At 43.3% G+C, this 22,855-nt stretch overlaps 1 protein-coding gene across 1 annotated transcript in view; it reads left to right on the top strand.

Annotated features, from left to right (window-relative positions):
• Positions 1-13,691, top strand: part of ARHGEF33 (Rho guanine nucleotide exchange factor 33) — a 42,936-nt gene extending 29,245 nt beyond the window's left edge. The window contains exons 14-16 of the mRNA XM_053201393.1: positions 316-1,132; positions 6,216-6,355; positions 13,257-13,691. Coding sequence (XP_053057368.1) covers positions 316-1,132; positions 6,216-6,355; positions 13,257-13,386 — 1,087 coding nt within the window. The 3' untranslated portion in view covers positions 13,387-13,691. The remainder of the gene's footprint in view (positions 1-315; positions 1,133-6,215; positions 6,356-13,256) is intronic.
• Positions 13,692-22,855: the final 9,164 nt, after the last annotated feature.

Genomic DNA, 22,855 nt, shown 5'->3' with positions numbered 1-22,855 from the left:
CCTGGCTCACCAGCCATCTCTGCGCAGAGCCTTCTTGCTCAGACGGATACTTCAGGCATCCGCTTTATAGACGGCATTTTCACCCTCCCACGTGGGGGACCAGGGCTCGTGGGGACTCCCTGGCTGGTGACGCCTACGGAGCTTGGTCGGTGACACACGTAGACGCCTGGGAGGGCAGAGAGGAGAGGACCTGGCAGTTTTGCGCCTAGGTGCTACCTGGCTCCCGTGTTGCTCCCGGCTTCGCGCTGCTTGGGAAGCGGCCTGAACTAACCAACCGTAAGCACACCTCTTTTTGTACTGTTTCCTTTTTTACAGACATTTGATGCCTCCAGTGAAGAAAAGCCAACAACAGCAAAGCTTGATGGAGAGCATGCAGCCCGGGAAGCCCAGCGAGTGGGAGATGGAGGGCAGAAAGCACGAGAGGCCCGAGAGCCTCCTGGCGCCAGCGCAGTTCTGTGCAGCCGAGCAGGACGTGAAGGCGCTGGCCGGGCCCCTGCAGGCCATCCCCGAGATGGACTTCGAGCCCTCGCCCGCCGAGCCGCTGGGCAACGTGGAGCGCTCCCTGCGGGCCCCGGCCGAGCTCCTGCCCGACGCCCGCGGCTTCGTGCCCGCGGGCTACGAGGAGTTCGAGTACGGCGGCGAGATCTTCGCGCTGCCCGCGCCGTACGACGAGGAGCCGTTCCAGGCCCCGGCCCTCTTCGAGAACTGCTCGCCCGCCTCTTCCGAGTCCAGCCTGGACATCTGCTTCCTCCGGCCCGTCAGCTTCGCCATGGAGGCCGAGCGGCCCGAGCACCCGCTGCAGCCGCTGCCCAAGAGCGCCACGTCGCCGGCGGGCAGCAGCGGCGCCTACAAGCTGGAGGCGGCGGCGCAGGCGCACGGCAAGGCCAAGCCGCTGAGCCGCTCGCTCAAGGAGTTCCCGCGCGCGCCGCCCGCCGAGGGCGTGGCCCCGCGCCTCTACAGCACGCGCAGCAGCAGCGGCGGCCGCGCGCCGCTCAAGGCCGAGCGCGCCGCGCAGCCGCACGGCCAGGCCGCCGCCGCTGCAGCGGCGGCCGCAGCCCGCGGCGCGCCCAGGACCTTCTTCCCCCAACAGAGGTCCCAAAGCGAAAAGCAGACCTATTTGGAAGTAAGGAGGGTAAAGTAAAACCGAACCCAGACCCACAGCGCCGGCAGCCCCGGGCCTAGATCTCCAGGGAGCAGCCTGGGCTCCCCTAGCGTGGAGGGGAAAGCGGGCTGGCCAGAGGGGGAGCGGAGGCCGTCGAGGGAGAGCCCAGATCGGAGGTTTGCCCCCTCAGATGCCCCCGGAGGCGAGCGGTAGCGCCCGTTCTGCAGTGCCAGGGCACGAGGGCGTGTTCTGCATGTGTATGTATGACGGCAAAGAGCCAGCAGGAAAGACGGACTGTTAGACCTGCTTACACCGCCCCCCTCCCGCCCCCTCCAAGAGTTAGACGTGTCCTCTGCCTCGCTGCTTAAGCTGTGGCACTTCACAGTTGCACTTCACTTTTAAAGACCTTCACGCAAGTCCCAGGCTCGTTTCTTCCTCTGCCCGCTAGGCGCACCTTCTCGTTGAGGCGTTTAAAACCCAACACGGTGTGCCAGCCTGCTCCACTCCTCGACACGCACTAGCTAGTAACTACTTGCTCGTAGCTAGGGAAGAGGCAGGTGGCTCCATCTCACAGTGGACTCCCTGCAAAGTCAGCGGCAAAGCGAAGTTCATTTCTGCTTGCTTACCTTGTGCCTGGGAAAGGGTGTTACACTGCTTTGCAGACTCCACTGGGATGGGGGCAACAAAATAGTCAAGGAGACATTGACTCACAAGTACCTTCTTTAGCGTCCATATCATTGTTCAGTATTTTGATGTCTAACCTTGCTGTCTGCAAGCCTTGGGACATTTAAAGAGGTGTTTAAATACTTACCCATGAAAGGTCTAGCAGTTCCTGAGCAAACACTTAATTTCTCAGCATGTGATTAGAATAACGCAATTTCTGATTAAGCAGAGAGTAGCTGGATAGCTTTGACCTCTGCCACCATCCTTCCTCTTCAACATCACTTTAGAAATGGTGGTTAGGGTTTACAGGGCAGCTCTGTATTGGTACATCTTGAAAATGATATAGTCCAGAACTAACTTTACCTGCATTAAGTATCATTTGTATCAAGCGCTGGAGATCCTTTGCCTAGGCTGAGGCTGCGGGTGTTCCAGGAATAAGGGCCCTATACACCTATTCCTATTTCCAAGTGAGTGGGGACAGAGTGAGGATCACTGACTCCTTTCATTCATTCATTTTTCAGCAGACACGGAGCACCTGCCTCCCACTGGGCTCTGTCCTAAGTGCTGAGGGTTCAGAAATGAATGGTGCCTAGTCTCTGACCTCCAGGACCACTGGCTTATTGCAGGGAGGAAACACAGAAACACAGAATTATAATAAACTGTGGGAACACAGGGGAGGGGTATTTAAACCTTCCTGGGGTGATGATGGTCAGAGAGGGCCTCCTGGATAAACTGAATGTCTGAATTCAGTTTTAAAAACTGCCTAGATGATGAGTGAGATAGGGAAATATGAACAAATGTGACAGGCCACAGGAACAGGAAGGGACTGGGTTGTGAAGAACCTTGGAACTTGTAGCTGATCTGGACTCCAGGAATCCAAGTCCGACTGGTTTCTGCAGAGGGACCTTCCTATGCTCAGCTAAAATTGCTGGGATTCCCCCAGGGTTCCCAGAGTTTTTTGTTTTGTTTTTGTTTGTTTGTTTGTTTGTTTGTTTTTGTTTTTTTTGTGGGGGCTCTGATTTTCAACTCTGAGCGTTACAAAATTCTATTAGGCAAAATTTCTTAGACAACTCAATCTTGGATATGTGTTGAACTTTAAAAGTTCATTAACAAGGGAAGGAGATAGGAAATAATAATGCCAATTCAAAGTGACTTGGGATGGGCAAAGATTTACATACAGAACCTTCTAAGTAGTATAGTCTAAGCTGCAAAGAATGCTTTTCACATGTTCATAGAAGTATCTTTTATCCCCCTATTTAATATGTGGAAAAATGGGAGTTCAACAATTGACAGGAAAAAAAAAACCCATTAATCAGAGATAACAATATTCCTGAGAAGCAAACAGTAAGTAAAATATTTGTGGCTGTTTATCAGGCATACCAGATAATACTAAACAATATATCAGGGACTATTAACCACACATACTAGACAGCAAGTTTCATTCCTTAACAGTGTCAGACATGAGTCAAGTCAGTTCAGAAAGTGACACTAGGAGATATCAAACAGAGATCAATTAAAACAGGCCTTTTCTCTTACGGTTATCACTAAATTTGCCAAGCATGTGAGGTTTTCACACAAAGTTCACCTTATTATTTCCATTTTTGGACAAAATTTTTCTTTCTAAAAATCCAGAAGGTGTGGATCGTTAGGGATCCTAGAGAGAGGCAGAATGCAAAGTCCAGGTGGGCCGAGGCTGTGTGTGTCTGTGGGTCTATGTGTGTGCACGTGTGTATGGGTGGGGATGTACATGCATGTGTGTATAGGGCACATCTATGTTTGTGTATATATGTGTATGTGTGTGCATGTGAGTGTGAGTGTTTTTGAGGTGAAAGTGAGATAGGGTTTTAGTTGGCAAAAGATGAACCATTCAAAAGCCGTGTCTTTAACGGTGTCAGCTCTTTCCTGCTGAGATGTATAAAGCTCTTACTGTTCCATCTCCTTAAATATACTCTGTGTATCTTCCACCCCTGTCCTGCGGAACCAGCCAAACCCTGTGTCTCAGAGTCAGGAGAGAAAGCAACATGATTTAGTGCAAAGAGCACCTGACTAGGTGTCAGGAGATCTGGGTTCTAGTCCCGGCTCTGCTGACAAATAGCTCTGTGCTTTTGGACAATTCACTTGGCATCTCTGTGCCTCCAGTTTTCTCATCTGTAAAAATAAGCCAATATATACCTTACTTAACTCACAGGGTTGTTGTAGGGTCAGGCCAAGAAAGATAAAGTATGTGAGAATGCTTTGGTAAAGTCTGGGATGCTATATAAATGCAAGATATAATCAAGATCATGATTGCACAGAGAGATTTTCCTTAGACTTAATATATGTAGTTCCTAAATAGTCCCTAAAAGCCCAGTTTTCAAAGTGTGATCCTTGGGCTAGTAGTTCATTACCTGGGAGCTTAATTGTAATTGCAGAATTTGAGCCCTGCCCCAGACCTACTGAATCAGATTCTGCATTTTAGCAAGCTTCCCCGGGGTGACATACAAACATTAAGTACAGGTGGGCAGGAGGATAACTCAAACCACTGATTTTTAAAATCTAAGTGTGCATAAGGATTACCTAGACCTAACTCCAGAGTTTCTGATTCAGAAAGTCTGGGTGGGGCTCAGGGATCTACATTTTATGTTTTATTTTTTAAGTTTATTTATTTTGAGACACAGAGAGAGAGAGACAGAGACAGAGACAGAGAGACAGAGAGAGAGGTGGGAGGGAGTAGAGAGAGAGGGAGAGAGAGAGATTTCCAAGCAGGGTCCGCAGTCAGTGTGCAGCCCTCTGTGGTGCTCGATCTCATGAACCATGAGATCATGACCTGAGCAGAAATCAAGAGTCTGATGCTTGACTGCTCAACCAACTGAGCCCCCCAGGCCCCCCAGGGACCTACATTGTAAATAGAAGCTCCAGTTGATTCTCTTGCTCCAGGACCACACTTTGAAAAATGCCACAGTAAGCCATCAAGATATTGCTCTCCATAGTTTAGTTATGACTCTTAGTAGAGTGCAGAGAATCTCTAGATCTGCTACTACAACCCCACGTTAAGTTCTCAAAGTCAAACCCATGTTTCCTGAAAAAAAAGAAAAAAATCCCCACGCTTCACTTCACTGTCAGCAAGCAGTCACCCATCCAGTTTATGAAAGTTTCGGGTAGTGTTTGCTTTGACTTCTTGGGTTCTCACGTTCAAAATTAAGCAGCTATTTTTGGTTACTTTTAAGTTTCAGTCACCCTCATAGTAAATATTTTGTTCATATGGAACATAAATATAAGTGCATTTTTTATTTAGCACATCTCACATATTTATTTATTTATTTATTTATAAATATTTATTTTTGAGAGAGAGAGAGAGAAAGAGAGACAGAGCATGAGCAGGGGAGGGGCAGCGGGTGAGGAAGACACAGAATCTGAAACAGGCTCCAGGCTCTGAGCTGTCAGCACAGAGCGCAACGCAGGGCCTGAACTCATGAACCACAAGATCATGACCTGAGCCGAAGTCAGACACTTAACAGACTGAGCCACGGAGGCACCCCTAGCACACCTCACGTTTAAAAAGAAACTAGAAAGTTCACAGGAGATAGAGCCTTCTTTTTTATTTATTTTTACTTCGCATGCCAAATACCACGGACTAAGAATTATAAAAACCGTATTAAAGGTGTATTTGCAGGTTGGAAATGTGTGGCATGCACACAGACACTTGCACGTACATGCCCAGATATACATAGTTGCCATTTACTTCTAAACAGATCTGACCTCTCAAAGCCTCCTTCCCTCATTTATGTCTAGGAGAGTCAGGAACATGAGTTTAAAACTAACATTACAATCAAGAAACTGCCTTATTTTGTGGAAAGAGAAACATATGCAGAGATGTGGGGGGACCACTACTTGTTTTCCAGCAGAACAGTATTGGTGCCAGAATAAGAAGTTATTCTCCATAGTCTAGATACTTGCTAACTTCCTTTATGTCCTCATCTTTATTGTTATAGGATAATCCTACTCTAAGACTGTTTGCCTTGATACATACAAATTATTTCTGCACTCAGCAGAAAATTGTCCTCTGTTTAGCTTCTGATTTATTATTTTTTTTAATGTTTATTTATTTACTTAGAGTAAGGGAGAGTAGGCACGCATGTGCAAACAGGGAATGGGAAGCGGGAGAGGGAGAGAGAGAATCCCTAGCAGGCTCCATGCTTAGTGAAGAGCCTGATGGGGCTCAATCTCACGACTGTGAGATCATGACCTGAGCAGAAATCAAGAGTCAGACGCTTAACCAACTGAGGCACCCAGGCACCCCTCAACTTCTGATTTCTTAATTAGCCTAGGTTTGCTTTAGTTGGAATAGGGTGCTCACCATTAGTGCGTTGGGGTGGGAGAGGAGAGTGACAGAAGGTAAAAAAATTGTCCCAGTCAGGATGATATTAGCTTTGGAAAAGAGTAAATAAACACCCCTCTTTTGTGTTTTCAGGAGATGCATTTAGAAGATACCACCAGATTCTGTCCAAAGGAAGAAAGAGAGAGCGAGCAGACCTCTTTCAGCGATCAAAACCCCAGGCAAGACCAGAAAGGGGGCTTTCGCAGCTCCTTCCGCAAGCTCTTTAAAAAGAAGTGAGTAGCCCTTAGACAAGACAGCATCATAACTCCTTTCCCTTTGGGCTAAATCTTGAGGTTTTAACAGTAATAAGTTTCAAGTAGCCTGGTTCAACTGCTTCAAGCTCAGTGCCTGCAGCCAGTAGCCATGATTCCTGCCAGGTCAGGATGTTTCTCATTGTCATCTCCTAGAGTAAAAGCAAACTCAGCCCTGTCCTCTGCCTCTTCTATCTTTTGGCTCTACTTCCTTGTTCCCAAGTCATGTGTCTGAGGAGAGTAAGCAGAGGAGGTCCCCTGGGTAATGAGCTGGTGACAATCAAATCCCTTTTAGACTGGGAGGCGTGGGGTTGGGTGTAATGGGAGGTTCCATGCGAATCTCCCCACCTGTGGAAAGTTTTCCAAGGGATCTCAGCACTTCTGCCTGTAGGAGTCTATAGTTATCCTGGATGCTAGTACATGTTTATTGGGACTTCTGCTAGTGTTTTCCCTAGCAGAAATGATAGAATGAATTTGGTTTGGGCCCTAGTTAAAAAATCACTTTAATGGAGCTTCCATACTCCATAGGAGGCAAAAACAAGACATTTCCTTTCTGTGGTCCTTCTAAGATTCTAAGTCCTTGTTGTATGAAATCACCCACCAGGCATTTTGGCCAGCACTTACCAGCACTGTCTTACAGACTGGGAGAAGGTGGCCAAACCCCAGCATGAAATGTAAGGAAGAGAGATCTGAGCATTTAGAGTTTGACCTTAGAGGGATTGTCCAGTCCAGCCATTGTCTGCCTGAGAGACTACTGTCTCTATCTCCACTGGGCCTGAGGCCACCCCGCCCCCCCCACTCCTTTAGAGAGATTTCACCCTTACTTAGTTTCTCTTGGTAGAGGTGGTTCTTGCAGTCAGTTTTAAACATTTAGTGGATGGGAAAGTATATTGCTGCCTTTGGAGACTTGCTGATAAGTGAGGAAGTACAGGGAAATCACTTTATCCTTGAGGGTAGAATTTACTGGCTGATTTAGATAACGGTTTTGATGGAAGAGTTGAGGACAGGCCTGGAGTAAGAACTTTTTTTCATGGTTTGTCTAATTTTTCTCCTATGGGGAGGGTGGTACTGAGATTAGTGGATCTCTGACTGAGGATCCCTGCCTGTTATTACTGGAAGAATGAGAAAGAGGAAGAGAGCAACAGTATTGCAATTAGACACAGCTAATTTCTGCTGAGGTAGTCCGGTGCATGCCTGTTGCTAGATCCCTTTATGCAAGGGGTGAGGAGTTAAGACTTGTATCCCTCTCTTTAGGTTCATAGACAGATTTTTCTCGGCCCAGTGCCTGTTTCTATCATGTTTGGCCGGGGTGGAGAGACCTGGAAGGAGACAACTCTCCAGCCTGACCTTGGGATTTAGGCCCCTAAATCCTTCTAAGGACTCCTAAGATAGGCACTGCTTGAGCCTGTCTCTTTTTTAAAACCACAGTATTCCCAAAACAAACAGCCACTTTTTGCCCACTGACATTTATAATGAGTGGGTACTGTCTGTTGGAAAGCAATGAGCCATGGATTCGCAAATTTCCTTTTTTCAGAGAGATGTTAGAAAATGCTCTGCCAGTACTTGAGGCAGAGGGAGTAGACTTGTCCTCTGTGTATCCAGGGGTCAGAACTAGGAGAAATGGGTAAGAGGTGCCTGAATCCGGAGCTGGCTCCCTCATGAGGGTGTGGGTTCTCCTGAGTAGAAGACGGTGGCCCTCCTCAGGGGTGCTAACGGAAGGGATTCCTACACTAAGTGGGAGATTGCCCAAGATAAGCACCTGAGTTCTTCCTAGTGCTGAGATTTGCTTTGTTGGCTTTGTTTTAGATCAATCTGAGTAATCACATCTTTTTAACACCTGGAACAAGAAATTAATATGGCGTTGGGACCTATAATTTTAAAGACTCACCATGTGGAAGACCTGATTTTATCTTTCTGTAGCCCCCCACCTCCCTTGGCACAATGCTGAGGACTAGCTGTGGACTCTCCAAATTCATGTTGGTCGATTGCTTTCTGTCTTCTTGTACCTTTGGGGGATCCTTCTTCTTAGAGGGTTAAATGGATCCCCTTAGCCTTCTCATCCTTTCTCATAGATCAGTCTCTCCTGCATCAATCACAATACTGCCACCAATCGTGCTGCTGCCTTTGTATTTAAAATCTGAAGCGTTACCTGAATGGAAGTAAAGGGGGGTACCACACAGATGGCTCTTCCCTCCGGCAGGCTTTCCTGGCTTTGAACATCTGGGGTTGGACTGTGAGCACCACCAGGTGATACTTGCTTATCGCCTGCGTGTACGATGCCACAGCGTGCGCTCTGGGACTCTGCACAGGATAGAGAAGCAGCTTGAGTACCTTCTCCTGAGTGTTCTCAAGAAGAACCGTGGGGAAGTTTGCTCCATTATGCTAAGGTGGAGAGGAAGGGCAGGAAGGTCCCAGTGTAGCACAGAAAGGTCAGTGACTCTTAATTCAGATGAGAACACACCATTCTTCTCAGTAGTTAAGCATTCTTTCTTACATGCACGTACTGTCTGAGACGCTTGTATAGGAATCGCGAACGACACAGTCCCAGCTGCTGTATAGGAGCTTGCACTCTGAAGTCAGGCATGTGGACAGGTACAGGGAGGAACCGGAACGAGACATTTAGCTTATTCTCCTCCCATGTGTTGGGAGGTCAGGCTGGCAGCAAGCCCTGTGACTTTAAGAAGTGGTTAATCCTGGGTACCAAAACCATGCCAGAACCTGGCCTCAGAGGTCCGAAATGGACTAGTGCCAGAAAAGCCACCTGTGTCACACCTGGGGCTCGCTGCCTGCCTCTCCCACAGCCCTCTGGAGGCTCATTCCTGTCTACACTGACACACTTTTTGTATCCATAGGGGCTTGTTTGGCTGGTGGCCCCACACACCCAGAATGCTGCTTCGGGATGAAGCTAGGCATGGAGCCAGATGCAACAGAAAACCTGAGAAAGGGTTCTCTTCCCTCTGAGGCTGGGAGGGCCGAATGAATGCTCATACCCACAAGGATTCAAAAGGGAGAGTCAAGTTGACATCATTAAAAAAAAAAATCCTGAAAAACACCCAAGATATTTGGGGAAAAGAATGATGCTCTGATTATTTCTATCTCAGGCACATTTGTCCTGGGTAGATACCAGGTCACATGTCCCTGAAAGCTGCCCAGAATTGATCAGCATAAAGACTATACGTATCTAAAGCTTGAAAATGTTAAGTGACTTTAAAATTCTTTAATGCAGATCCTTAGAAGCCAGAAACAGACCTAATGTGATAGGCTAATGCTGCACTGAATCCTTATTTCCCTGCCTTTGATCAGGGAGTAAGGCAAACTCCATTCTAGAAGGCTGTACATGGAGGCTGTCAAAGACTTATATCTAGACTATTCTGAAGTGTGAGGCAAATGCTACTTTATATATAAATCCTGCACTTACTTTAGTAAGTATTCTTGGTTAGGGGTGTGGCATGGAGGAAGAGGATTATGTAAGGCAGTTTAGGGGTAGAATGTAGATGCTCTTTTTATCTGCAAATTTGGGAGAGTAGAAGAAAAAGAATATGGCTTCCAAACGACTAATTCTCCTTCCTTACCCATTCCCTTCCTCTTTAACACTTTATAACTTACATACCTCAGTGTCTCCTCCCTGCACCAATCACATCAAAATCCATTAATCATGCACACGCACACACACACACACACATTTAATTCTACAGCACCCCCATTTAATTGAACGTCAGTGAATTCTCTTCTTTTGGTGACTTATCAGTTGTTTTAGTATATGCCCAACCTGGGCAGTGGAAAAGATCATGTCATTGAAAGCAGGACTCCTAAAGATTTAATTGATAATTTTACCCTCACCTTCTTCTTTGCCTCCTCAAAGCCTATCTCAAGTCCTTCTCCTATTCTTACCCACTGTGGGTTTCTCTCTCATTTCCCATCTCATTTCCCTACATAACTTTAAAATTGAAGGAGGTGATTAAAGGCATAACATTTTAGATTACTTAAACCTCATTACAAATTTTTCTTAATAGGTCATTTGAAATCAATCACTAAGTCAGTGTACTAGGTTCTGTCCAGCACAAAAGAAGTAAAAGAAATAGTTCTCGCCCATTAGAAGCTTACAGTTCAGATGTAAGGGTAACCTAGCTGAAGGTTCAGTACCTAGAGGATATTAAGCACTCAAAAGACATATTAAATGAGTGCTCATTGTGTTACCCTGTTGATTACTAGGGCTGACTCATTTGGCTGACAGGATGGTGTTCCCCTGCTCCCTTACTTTTCCATGTGCTCCTAAAGCTTTCACAGTGAACAATCTTTTCCAATCAGAAAACCAGCCCTTCTTAGGTCAGAGGGTTCCAAGGCGCTGGATTCTACCCCTCCTCCCTTTCCAAGCTCCAGACAAACTTTCAAGGCTTATTTGTAGCAAATCTGTACTTGTATAATGTACCCAGCTTGTTATTTTCTTTGTGTGGGCTGAGTGGAAGGGAACTTAGCAACAGGTTGTTCTCTTTCCATCAAACACTTGGATGGCTATGTGTCCCAATGTACTGGCAGCCATTGTACCCTGGGCCAGCAAGTGTTTGCCTGCCTGTCCCTCCAGTGTCTGCTCAGATCTGCCCTGCATTCAACCAGAATGGCCCCAGGAGCTCAAAAGCCATTCCTGTTTTATAGATAAAGGGAATAAAAGCAAATACGCTGGCCATTTCTCCTAGATTCTGTAGGTATTTCCCAGTAATTTAGGTACACATTACATCAGAGCCTCATAGCCACACATTTGGAAGAGTCCAAGTGACCACATACCATGTAAGCATGTAAAGAGATCAGTTAAAATTACCTTTACAAGGGTAAAAATAAGCTTATAGTTCTGGCTACCGTAGAATGCTGGATTTTGAGAAGGATTAGCAAGTTAGCTATTAGTTAATTAATAGTTACTATCGAGAAATGCACACACCTGGAGACACAGAGAAGGCGGTTTGTGAGAAGAGCGGTTAAAAAAAGAAAATACTAAGCTGAGTTTGTGGACTTTGAAAACTAGACAGGGCGATTTTGGCATTTGTTTCAGAAATGGGAACGCAACTGGTGAAGATTTCTGTGGTCCTTGGGGCTGGTGGTGACATCAAAGCTTTCCCATTTCCAGGTAAACGCTAAACAGTTGCATGTTGGAACCATCAAAGTGTGACATATTGGGTTTTGGAGAGATCAGATGTAGCTAAGAGGGGAAACGAGAGGTAAAGATTTTAAGTTCTGACTAATGGCTTTCTGATCAGAAACTGCCATGTGGGGGAACATTCAGAAGAAACACCAGCCAGATTCAAATCTTGCTTCCTACTTCCCACCCCCCATAACTATAAGCATTCCTAGCCTTCTGTATAAAAGAAGATATGGGGAAGGAATAAAATGGTCAAAAATATATCTTCCTAACATTTTGGGTACAACTGTACTAATCAGGGATGATTTGAACTGGAAGTAGTTGGGAGTTCTGAGTTGAGAGAAGGTGTAGAGTTTGGGGGGGGGGCACGTGAAGGCTGTTTCAAGGGGGCTTCTGAAAAGGAAAAGGACTTTCACCCCAGCCAGATATAATCTTACCTGATGAGTACCCAGATGCACTGGTGTGGTGAGAAAGAATAGTTTTTCCTCCATGCCCTGGGATGTAGCGGGATGGTGCTTCTTCCTGACTGGAAGTAGAAAACATGGTGGGCAGCTCTGGCTTCATCTGTGAGGCCAAGTGTCAGGGTGAAGAGTAAAAAAACTCCAGTCAGTCATCAGATTTCTAGACATCAGGATTTTAGTCTTTGTGTGGATCCAGCTGCTTTCTTTGAATAATGTAAAGGGATGTTTGAATTCTGCCCAATTAATTCAGTAACTGATAAGAGTCTTAGTTAACTTACCTAACAACAACAGTGAGGACTTGTAGCATACCGATGATAGTGAAAGAACTTACCTTTCTTTTGTGGATAGTGGAAGCATGCCTGATTCTGCCTCAGCATATGGAGAACTTGTTCAGTTGTATAGGCGCTTTGGACAAAGAATTTCATGTCTAACATCGCTTCCATACATCCTGCATGAGGTCTTTTGATACTGGTTCTCAGTCAGTGGGCTAGTTTTACCCATTCTAGCTCTGAGTTTAAGCTAGCCAAAGGGCCCAGCCTAGCCTTTCAAAGGTTATTTCCAGAAAGCCTCCTCCCTCCAGGGACTTCTGACATGAACAAACTGGAGAAGGTGCAGAGCTGGGATGGATTACCCAACTGGCTTAACCAAGATAAAGGAAGAATGCACCCTCGACTGGGGACTCCATTGGACTGATTTGAGTTGTTGACTATTGGTTGGGCTTGGTCTCCTTTGTGGTGGTTGAGATTATAGAATCTCCTCAATCTGACTACTGTACTAATTTCTGAATTCTACCAAATGTAGCATATGTGTGTGGTTGGCTTCAATAAATTTTTCATTTAAAAATGAAAACAAGCAACAGCAAGAGTTTGTAATGTAATGCCCAAATTCAATGATGGCCCTTGTTAGATAACCTCAGTTGAGACCAATGAATTCCATCCATTTTAATTTAAGGGCCTTGGTAATTTGTGGAGTACTCGGTTGAAACAAAAATAGGATTTACTAAATTTTCTGAGCCTTTACTTCCCTTTTACAGTGTTATCACTTAATATCTTACACTAACATACACAGTTGTCACAATTGTCTCCATAAAGCATTAGAAAGAAATTCTCTTTATGTTCTTTGCAAATTTTAGCTACACATGTCCTGAGTCATGAAATTCAGGGGAAGTAAAAATTATTCCAGATCTAAGAGGCAACTGTTTTACAAATGCAAAACAATTTGGATAGATAAAATATCTGAAAACAATTAAAACCAAATCAACCTGTACTTTATCTGTGTGCTGAGATTTTAGGTCCAGTGGATCAGAATACAGGGAAAAAACTAATGAGAATCCCTCAATGGATCCTTCACCCACCAAACAAGATTTCTTCAGAAACCGACTTGCTCTTGCAAATGACCTTGACCAAGGAACAGCTGTGTAAAACATACTTAAAGTTGTATTGTCAAGTGGTAAGATGAGGGTAAAAAGCTTGTATATATCTGTGTAGGAATATATATATACATATATATATATATATAGATGTATAAGTCCCTGAGGAAAACTAATATAAATACTTACATATGAAGCTAAATCAACATACAAGGCATTGAAGAGATGAAGATTAGTCTGTGGTTGAGAGCTGGCTTTTTGAACTTCAGCACTTGGGAACAGGGAAATGAAGACTTTTCACAGCATTATAGAAACACAATAAATTTGGAGGAAAATAAATGTTTGTAAGAACAAAAACTTCCAACTTGAAGTCATTCCCCCCAGTATAAAATTGAGCGTGTAACATGGATGTGAATTTTATGCTTCCTAGGCATTTATCTTATTAATTCATCCCAATGTTCTTAGGCTAATATACACGATGTTAGGGGCCAGTTCTGTCTTGCTATATGTCTTCCCCAAAGCAATACCCAACATCCCTTAAGGCAAAGGATCAGTAAAGAGTTGTATTTTACGTGTTGCCAATCTGAGTTGTGGAGAATTTGTGCTTAAACCATGACATAGAAGGTTCAAGGGTTATAGACACACTGGTCTCTAAATGGGAAGAGAACCAGAAGAGTAGTATTTCTCTCTCTGTGGCTATGAGAATCAGTACAGGGAACAGTGATTTCTCTTGAGACTGGGAGGCCAAAGAAACATTTTCACTTGTGTGAGTTGTGCTGCAGATGAGAATAGTCTAGAGTCTATGTGTTATTGAGTTCTCAGGATTCAGAGACACATTAGTGATCCTGAGTGTCACATACACTCATAAGCAGATGGGTTGGGGGAAAAAAAACACTTATTTAGCTATGTCCTCTTTTAAAAGACTTTCTTCAGTCTGGAAAGAAGGTGGCAACAACATCAGTGCTTTAATAGCACATGCACAGCAGTTGCTACAAAACACCGGAACAGGATGAAAATTTAGGGCTGGTAAGACCTTGTTCTGTTTTCCAGAAGTAAGCTGTTTTAAAAAAAAAAAACAACAACACAAAAAACAGAGTTCTTAACAGCTCAGACAGAGTAATCATTGCAGTGAGGCTTTCATGGCTACAGGATAATAAAATGTGCTCTGCTTCCCCATGTCCAGGATGGTCCACAGCCTTGACATGCCCCTAACACAAGAATAATAGAAAAAAATTAGTTTTAAACAATTTGTCTCTCTTCCCAGGCAGTTATCTATAATGAATTAGAGGCATTTGGTTACCACTCATTCAAAATCTTGGTACTCAAACCGACTTCTTTAGAGGCTCTTCCTCTAGGACTGCACTGCTTGATAAAATCGGGGAAGTTTTACTTGTTACACGTTTTCTACAAGTCTGATGATTAATTAGGAACTCATCCATTAGCCTTTGAACAGTAGGGGGTCTGGAATGTCTACAGGATTGCTGTCAAGTTTTGGGAGTTTCCAGTATTTAAGGTTAAGCCAAGATTTTCATTTTCCTGAGATTAATGAACTCCTTTGAAGTTAGATTTATCTCTGTTTAGTAGGCCAAAGAAGGTTCGGGGGCAGTGTCTGAAAGCACAATGCAGAACTGACTGGATATGGAAAGTGAACTGCAAGTCACAGGCTTTTAAGTAAAATGTAAAAACAATAAAATTTCTTTCCCCTTCATAATGTTTATCATAAAAATGATGGATTACTTGGGAAGGTTTCAAAAACTTCACACACCTCCCAGATTTTCATTTCGATACCATTCTTTGAAAGAATCTTGATGTTACATCGGTAGCACAACTCAGTTTCATTGTATTTTATGAAACTAGCATGTAAAACTAGTAATAATTAGTGCTGCTACTCCCTGGGTCTCCTTCACCTGGTATCTGGATTTTTCCAGTAGCTTTCTAGCTCCGCATCAGTCCTGTACTTCTCTTAACACATTAATATTCCCAGATGCTGCATTGTGTGAAACTCTCTGAACGTTTTTTTTTGTCTACAAATTCTGAACTCCTCGACTTGACCTTCAAGGCTGTCTGTCCAGCATGGTGTCAAGTCTTCTCTTTGGCTGCTGTCTCCTACTTTGCCAGCCTACTGGACTCCCGGCCCTCAGTTACACTGGGCTTCTCTTGCCTGCTGGCGAGCCATGGCCCCTTGCGTCATGCCTTTTCCGTAGCTTCCTTCCCCCTGCCAGTCTTCAAGGCCCTGGGTAAGTCCCTCATCTTTCTGTGAGTGCCGTAATTTTCTCTGGTGCTGTAACTTGTCTATCTTCTTATATATTTGTCTTGTCTTCCCAACAAGAATGTTGAGTCCCCTTGAGGGCAGGAACTATGACATATCTTTTAAAATTCCTTTCCACCTCTAGAACAGTACACAGTTGCAGAGAATAATTTCTGCTCATGATTTGACAGAGCTTCAGGGTTGTCTCTTTACCTTCTTGCCTTTCATTTTTTTTTTCTTTTTAAGAAAAATACCAATCACAAAAGAAATAAAACACTGTTGTCTTCTGGAGCAGTAAAAGGCACTACTGTCCTTTTCACAGCATTTAGCATTTGCAAACATCTTTCCACAAAAAAAGAAAGAAAAGAAAAGAAAAGAAAAAAGAAAAGGAAAGCAAGAAAGAAAGAAAAGGAAAGAAAAAGAAAAGAAGGAGAGAAAGAAAGGAAAGAAAGAAGGAAAGAAAGAGAAAGAAAAAAGAAAGGAAAGGAAAGAAAGAAAGGAAAGAAAAGAAAAAGAAAGTTTGCTACTCTTTTCTGTGTTGTCCTGGGTCACTTCATAGTATTGTAAATTGACAGCAGAGATAGGATCTTTGATGATGTTTCTTAATGACATTTAATGTAATGTTGCATTAAAGACGAAATCAGGGTGGGAAAGAGGTTTGCAATTCCTCCATCTGTGAGCTCCAGTCCCATGGAGAAGTACAGTTTACATAGGGGACCACGGCTGTCTTCTGGAAGTGCTTGGGTCCCTAAACAGAAGGAAGCGCCCCACCAAAAGATGAGTTGGGTATTTCTGCACAGGCTGGGAGGGCCAGCAGTTCCCTTCTGTAGCTGGGTGTGGTCTATATACAAGCCTAAACAAGGATTTGCCCCACTTTACTGACTCTAAAACTGGAAGCTTGGAGAACCAGGAATGTGTGGACCGGCACTCCAGGGTCCTCTGTTTCGCCCTATGACAAATAGTTGAAACCTATCTGGGGCTTGCCGTTAGAATGTTTCTTCCTTGCTCAGGGAGAACTCTTTGAATAGTACTTTCTATAGCACCTCACGACTCGTTCACTTACCTTCTTCAAGTCTTTACTAACACTTTACTTTCTCCATGAGACAACTTGTAAAAATTCAGATTCCTGACGACTAGTTCAGTCCCACTTTATTGGAATAAATTTGAGAGTGGGGCCCAGGTATCTGCATTTTAAATGCACCCAGGTGATTCTTTGGCCCACTGAAATTGTATAGCCATTACCTCTTAGACCAATAAATTGGATGATCTAGTATGTAATCAGCACTCAGATTCTAGCCATAGATGGAAGTTTAGGACAGAATAGAGAATTGATTATATTTACCTTGAGATACAGAAAGCTGGTAGAGTGACTCTTTCTGAGGTTTTCTTAAATTCATCTGTGATCTTTACTATCACATACAGTAAAATTTTGGTTAAAATACACATATATACAGGATTAGTGTTCTTTGTAATAAATTGGTAAAGTTGATCGTATATTCTAGATAATTGCATGCACTTAGAAAAATGGTAAAATGAATGTCTTCTGTTAAGTTGTGTAATAAAATTAGATACAGTTTTCAGACTAAACTTTCTCTTGAAACATCACCATTAATAATTTTCTTCCTGAGCCTAAAACAGTAATTGGGGACACTTTGGATTCTCATATCCTGAAAGTTGATTTAACTTAAAGATGTAAGTGTAGTGTTCTCAGCATCCGGGCATCTTGGCATTTATGAAATATAGGCCAGTGAGTCTCACATGGCAGGGAGGGGGTGAGGGAAAAGGAAGAGGAGATACACTTCTTCAAAAAGGGAAATGAGTTAAAAAAAAAAAAAAGGTTGAGGAAATTGATGGAAACCTATATATTTTAAGGGAAAAAATAGAAATTGGTGTGTGACACTAGACCTAAGTTTTAAACATATGTATAAAAATATGGGATATGATTTGGGCAGTGCTGAAGATGTTGTGTTTGGAGGCTGTCAGACATGCAAAATAGTCAAGAGCTTTCTACCCAAATAACTTGTTTTCCAAAACTTGTTGTTTTCAAAGAGCTTATACATGATCTCGGTAAGTCATCTAAACATGTTTCTTATCTATAAAATAGATTCCCCCTCCCGCCTTCTTCCCTCATTCCCTTCAGAGGTAGTAGCATTAACATTCTCTTAATTCTTAGCAGGAAAACAGAGTGTGTTGTGTTCCCTCCTCGTGTATGTAAAGCTGTTCATCTGAAGACAGTGGGATCTACTTTGTAAAGGACTGTTGCTCGATACTGTGTGTGTTTCTGTCTAAGTGGGTTGTTTCCATTTAGCACTAGGTCACCCTCTCCTTATTATCACATTTTCCAACTGGGGCAAACCCTTTAGCATTCAATCATGCTCTTATTTCTCCCATTTTTAAAGCAAAAAGTATCTTGACTGTTCCAGTTATGCTGCACGTCTCTGCTTACCTTTGAAAGAGGAAACTGCTCCAGTTCTTGCCTCTTATCATTAAACTCACTGGGCTCATGGGGCGCCTGGGTGGCTCAGTTGGTTGAGCGTCTGACTTCAGCTAGGGTCGCGATCTCACGGTTCATGAGTTTGAGCCCCGCGTTGGACTCTGTGCTGACAGCTCAGAGCCTGGAGCCTGCTTCGGATTCTGTCCTTCCCCCTGCTCACACTGTCTCTCTCTGTCTCAAAAAAGGAATAAATGTTAAAAAAAAATTTTAACTCATTGGGCTCACACCTCCCCCCTGCACCGGTCATGTCCAGATCATCACTGACTTTCACCTTGCTAAATGAGTACTCCACTCTCCCTATCAGATAGTGTTTGACATGCTTATCACCTCTTCCTTCTGAAATAATTTACTAGGCTTCAAGGGCACAACACCCTTTTGGCTGCCATCATTCTTCATTGGCAGTTCCTTCTTTGTCTATTTGCTGGTTCTCCTTTCTTCTCCCTCTCTTGTTAGTGGGTCCCAGGGCTCTCCTTAGATATCTTCTTTTTCCAGTCTGTACTTCTTTGGTGATCTTATCCAGTGGGCTAGCTTTAAAATATCTCTATAGAAGTGATTCCCCATTTTATATCCTTGGCCCAGACTCTTTCCCAGATTTCGGACTTACATCTCCCACTGCCTCCTGGCACCCCTCAAATGTCTGACATTTTTATTGAACTTCACGTGTCCTAGCCTCTGCTTCAACTCTACTTTTCCCACTTCAGTTAATGGTAACTTTGTCCTTCTAGTTGGTCAGGCTAAAAACCTTGAAGTCATCCTTGGCAATTCTATTTCTTAAACTCCATGTTCAGGCTCTCAGCAAATTGGCTGTCTTCCAAATCTATCCAGACTCTGAACAACTTCCCACCACCTCCACTGCTATCACCTTGCCCAAGCTGCCTTCTACTGGGCTAGCCTCCCTACTCCCAGTCTTAACCCCTAATTATTCTCAACATGGCAGCCAGAGTGATCCCCTGCTCAAATGCTCTATGGGCTCTATTTATTTCTAAAGGAAGCCAAAGTCATTACAAGTGACCTGGACCCCATTAAACCTCTGATGGCATCTCCTATTCTGTAACCTCGCTACATGTACCAGGTATGCTCCTGCCTCTAGGCTCTTGAACTAGAGGCAATACTCCTTTCTCAGACACTTGCACATCTCCTTCCTTCACCTCCTTCTTTACTTATATGCCACCTTCTCCATGAGCTGACTCTGACCATCCCATTTATATATCACCAACCTGTCCCCTACATTCCCAGGAACCTTCTTTTTTTGTTCATAGCAGCTACAACATTCTAATGTAGAATATGCTATTTCTTATTATTGTCTACATCTCCTCACTAGATAACCAATCTCATGATGATAGAGATTTTTGTTTGTTTTGTTCATTGCTGTATTCCTAACATCAGAAGTGGACTTGGAACAGTAAATATTTTTGAATAGTCAGATAGGCCCTATCAAATGCTTATAATACAGTCACTCAAAACCAATTGAAGTGATAGTAAACATCAAAGGAATCTGGATACCAAAGAATCAAGTTAGGGGGACTTCAGGATGAAGTCTCAGCTTCTTAAAAGATACCTAAAAGCAGGCCGACTTTGAAAACATATCCCTTATAGCTTTAGTTACCTTTATTAAGCACCTATTCTGTGAAAGGCATTGGGTTTTACACATATCACCTTTAAACCTCACATAGTCCCCAGTAGATCTGTTAACCTCATGTGTTGATGAGGAACAGAGACTAGGATTATTTAAGTAACTTCTCCGAAGTTACACATCTAGTAAGTAATGGAACCAGAATGTGAACACAGACATGTGTGATTCCAAAGCAACTGCTTATTGTACTTTACCACAGTGATTCTTCCTTTTCTTGAGGAGTCATGAAGGTAGAGAAACTAGCTTCTAAAAAAGGACTGCATTTTTTTTTTTTTTGCCTCTAATGAGAATCAGCAGTCTTAAAATGTTAGAATGTGCATAAGATTTTTTTAAATGTTTATTTTTGACAGAGAACGTGCACAAGCAGGGGAGGGGCAGGGAGAGGGAGACAGAGGATCTGAAGAGGGTTCTGCTCTGATAGCAGAGAGCCCAGAGTGGGGCTTGAACTCATGAACTGTAAGATCATGACTTGAGCCAAAGGTGGATGCTCAACCGACTGAGCCACCCGGGAGCCCTGGATAAGATTTTTTGGAATTCTACTCTGTCAAAGCTCTCCTTGCCTCTGGAAGCCATGTACATCTTTAGCCCAGTTGTGGGCTATACCCTAGAGACTTAAGTGCCCTGAATCTGTGATGAGCTAACATGATTAAAATGAGTAAAAAGCAAACCACCTGGTTAAAATTCAAGTGACATTTCAAGAGCAAACTCAGAACCAGGTTGACTAACATCAGTGTTAATGTTATTTTCTGACTAATATCAACATTAATGTTATTTTCCTTTAGCTCTTAAATTGATTACCTAGAATATACTCAATAATACCTGCTTGGATTTCAGTGGCCTATAAATGGAATTTGTACAAATTAATGATTGTGTGTCTTTAAATTTGGAGGGGAACCGCAAATACATTTTAGCTGTTCCTAAAAACAGTCCTCCAAATGCGAGGAGTCAAAGTTGAGCCAATTGTCTCAGTCACTAACTGCCACGTGATATTGGCTTAGTCATCTCACTGCTCCAGGCCTCATCTGCCTTAAGTTTTAAGTAAGGGTATGAGATCTCTAAGTTTTCATCATATTCTCTTTAAGTTTGTTTTTCAGAGAGAGAGAGAGAGAGAGAGAGAGAGAGAGAGAGAGTGGCGGGTGGGGGAGAGAGAGAGAATGCCAAGCAAGCTCTGCACTCAGTGCAGAGCCCAATGTGGCGCTCTAACTGATGAACCCTGAGATCGTGACCTGAGCTGAAGTTGGACACTTAACCCACTAAGCCACCCAGGTGCCCCCAATTTTTTTAAGGTTTATTTTTGAGACAGAGAAAGGGAGAGAGAGAATCCCAAGCAGGTTCCACACTCCACGCAGAGCCCGATGTGGGGGTCAGTCCCATGGCTGTGAGATCATGACCTGAGCCAAAATCAAGTCAGACATTTAACTGAGCCACCCAGGCACCCTAGTTTTTCATCAATTTTGCATTCTGTAGTTCACCACGAATGACCTCACACTTACAAAAATTCTTGACAGTGTATAATGCTTTACAATGTATGACCATAAACTGTATCTTTTTATGCCAAGCCTAGAAAGAGTTGCTGAACGTCAGGCTGCCACTTTCCAACAGGTCTCAGTGAAACTTGCCTGTCAAGGAATTGTGAGATCTTAAAACTTTGATGGAATACAAACGCCTCCCTCAGCCCTTTGAAAGGTGATACTGAAGGTCACTAATTTTCATCCCAAGGGCCTTCTGCTCACTACAGTCAGAGAGCTTGATACAGAAGGAAATACTGAACTTTTTATAGAGAACATGATACAGGAAAAAGTGTCTCCAAAGCAGGACCATGAGATAGAACAAATATTTGCATGTGGAAAGCACAAGCTAAAATGAGAAGCACGACTGATCTTGAAAAGAGTGCTTTCTAAAATAAATACAAAAATAATACACTTGTGGACTAGGTAAGGCATTTTTCTTTATTATTTTTCAATTTATCTTAGTAATGCCAGAAAAATAACAGCCATTATTTTCACTTTAAATGCAAACCAAATACTGCTGCACGCAGAGTACAAAGATTACCTACGAACATGGTCAGGTACAAAGGCCATATTAGATGTATAGACTGCACTTTATTTTTACATCAAAGTAAGACTGACAGAGCAATTTTTTTGACAATTATTTTAGCAAATACCGTGCTACTAAACAAAGGCAAATACACACACACGCGCGCGCACACGCACACACACACACACACACACACACATATACATGAACACGTTTCAACTGAAGTTATACATGTCACTTTGACAAAGGCTTCTTCTCTGGTGTGTCTCACCAGATATTTGCACCCCAAGGTCCCCTGCCCTGATCCCGCCCCCAAATGCTGACTTGATCTGAAGAAACAAATTAGAGATGTTCTTAATTAAAGGCACATTTGGCAGCTACTGAAAGTGGCATGCATCTGGCACAGGTGCGCTCTCCCTAAAGCCACACCACACGTGACTTCCATGCTATGCATCTTGTTTGAGTGGTAGTCCAATGTGATCCACCTTTAGCTAACTTGCTTTGTAATTCTGCAGCAATTGGCTACTTAATGCACTATTTTCATTAAAGGCAAAAGGGAAATTTGCTCACAGTCGACAGAAAATGCACTTTACGGTGTCAAAAATGGAAAATAAGGCATGAAATTTACAAAAACAAGTATTAGGTGCTTTTGTTTAATCATATAGACTTCATGCTTCTTAACCAGAGCTCAAAATATTTCATTGGCTCATGTGTAAGGGATTTTAAGTTAGTAATGAGATGCTTCAAAGGAGAAATATTGAATAAACAAACTAAGTCATCACTTTCCCTTATAAATAATTCTGCATAATTCTTTCAGCCAAACCAATTTTAACCGTGTGGTATGTATTTTACTGATAAAGATTAATGTGCAACAGGACCTACACTTGTGCAACAGTCATACAATATAGGTTAAAAGAACAAGTGAACCTACCCACAGCAGAATACCAAGAAACAAATGGTTAGTTTCTTTCTAAATCTGGAGGAAATAAAAGGTTTTCTTTGATATGTACAACACTAACAAATTGGGAACCTCTCCCTCCATTTCCATTATTTGTTTTGCTGAGCCACTTAAAACTGAATTTAAGCCGTCTTTAAAGACAGAGGATGAA

This window comes from Acinonyx jubatus, chromosome A3 (genome assembly GCF_027475565.1).
Source record: "Acinonyx jubatus isolate Ajub_Pintada_27869175 chromosome A3, VMU_Ajub_asm_v1.0, whole genome shotgun sequence".
Taxonomy (NCBI): domain Eukaryota; kingdom Metazoa; phylum Chordata; class Mammalia; order Carnivora; family Felidae; genus Acinonyx; species Acinonyx jubatus.
The sequence above is the reverse complement of the archived record's forward strand: the minus strand, read 5'-3'. Positions and strand labels throughout refer to the sequence as shown.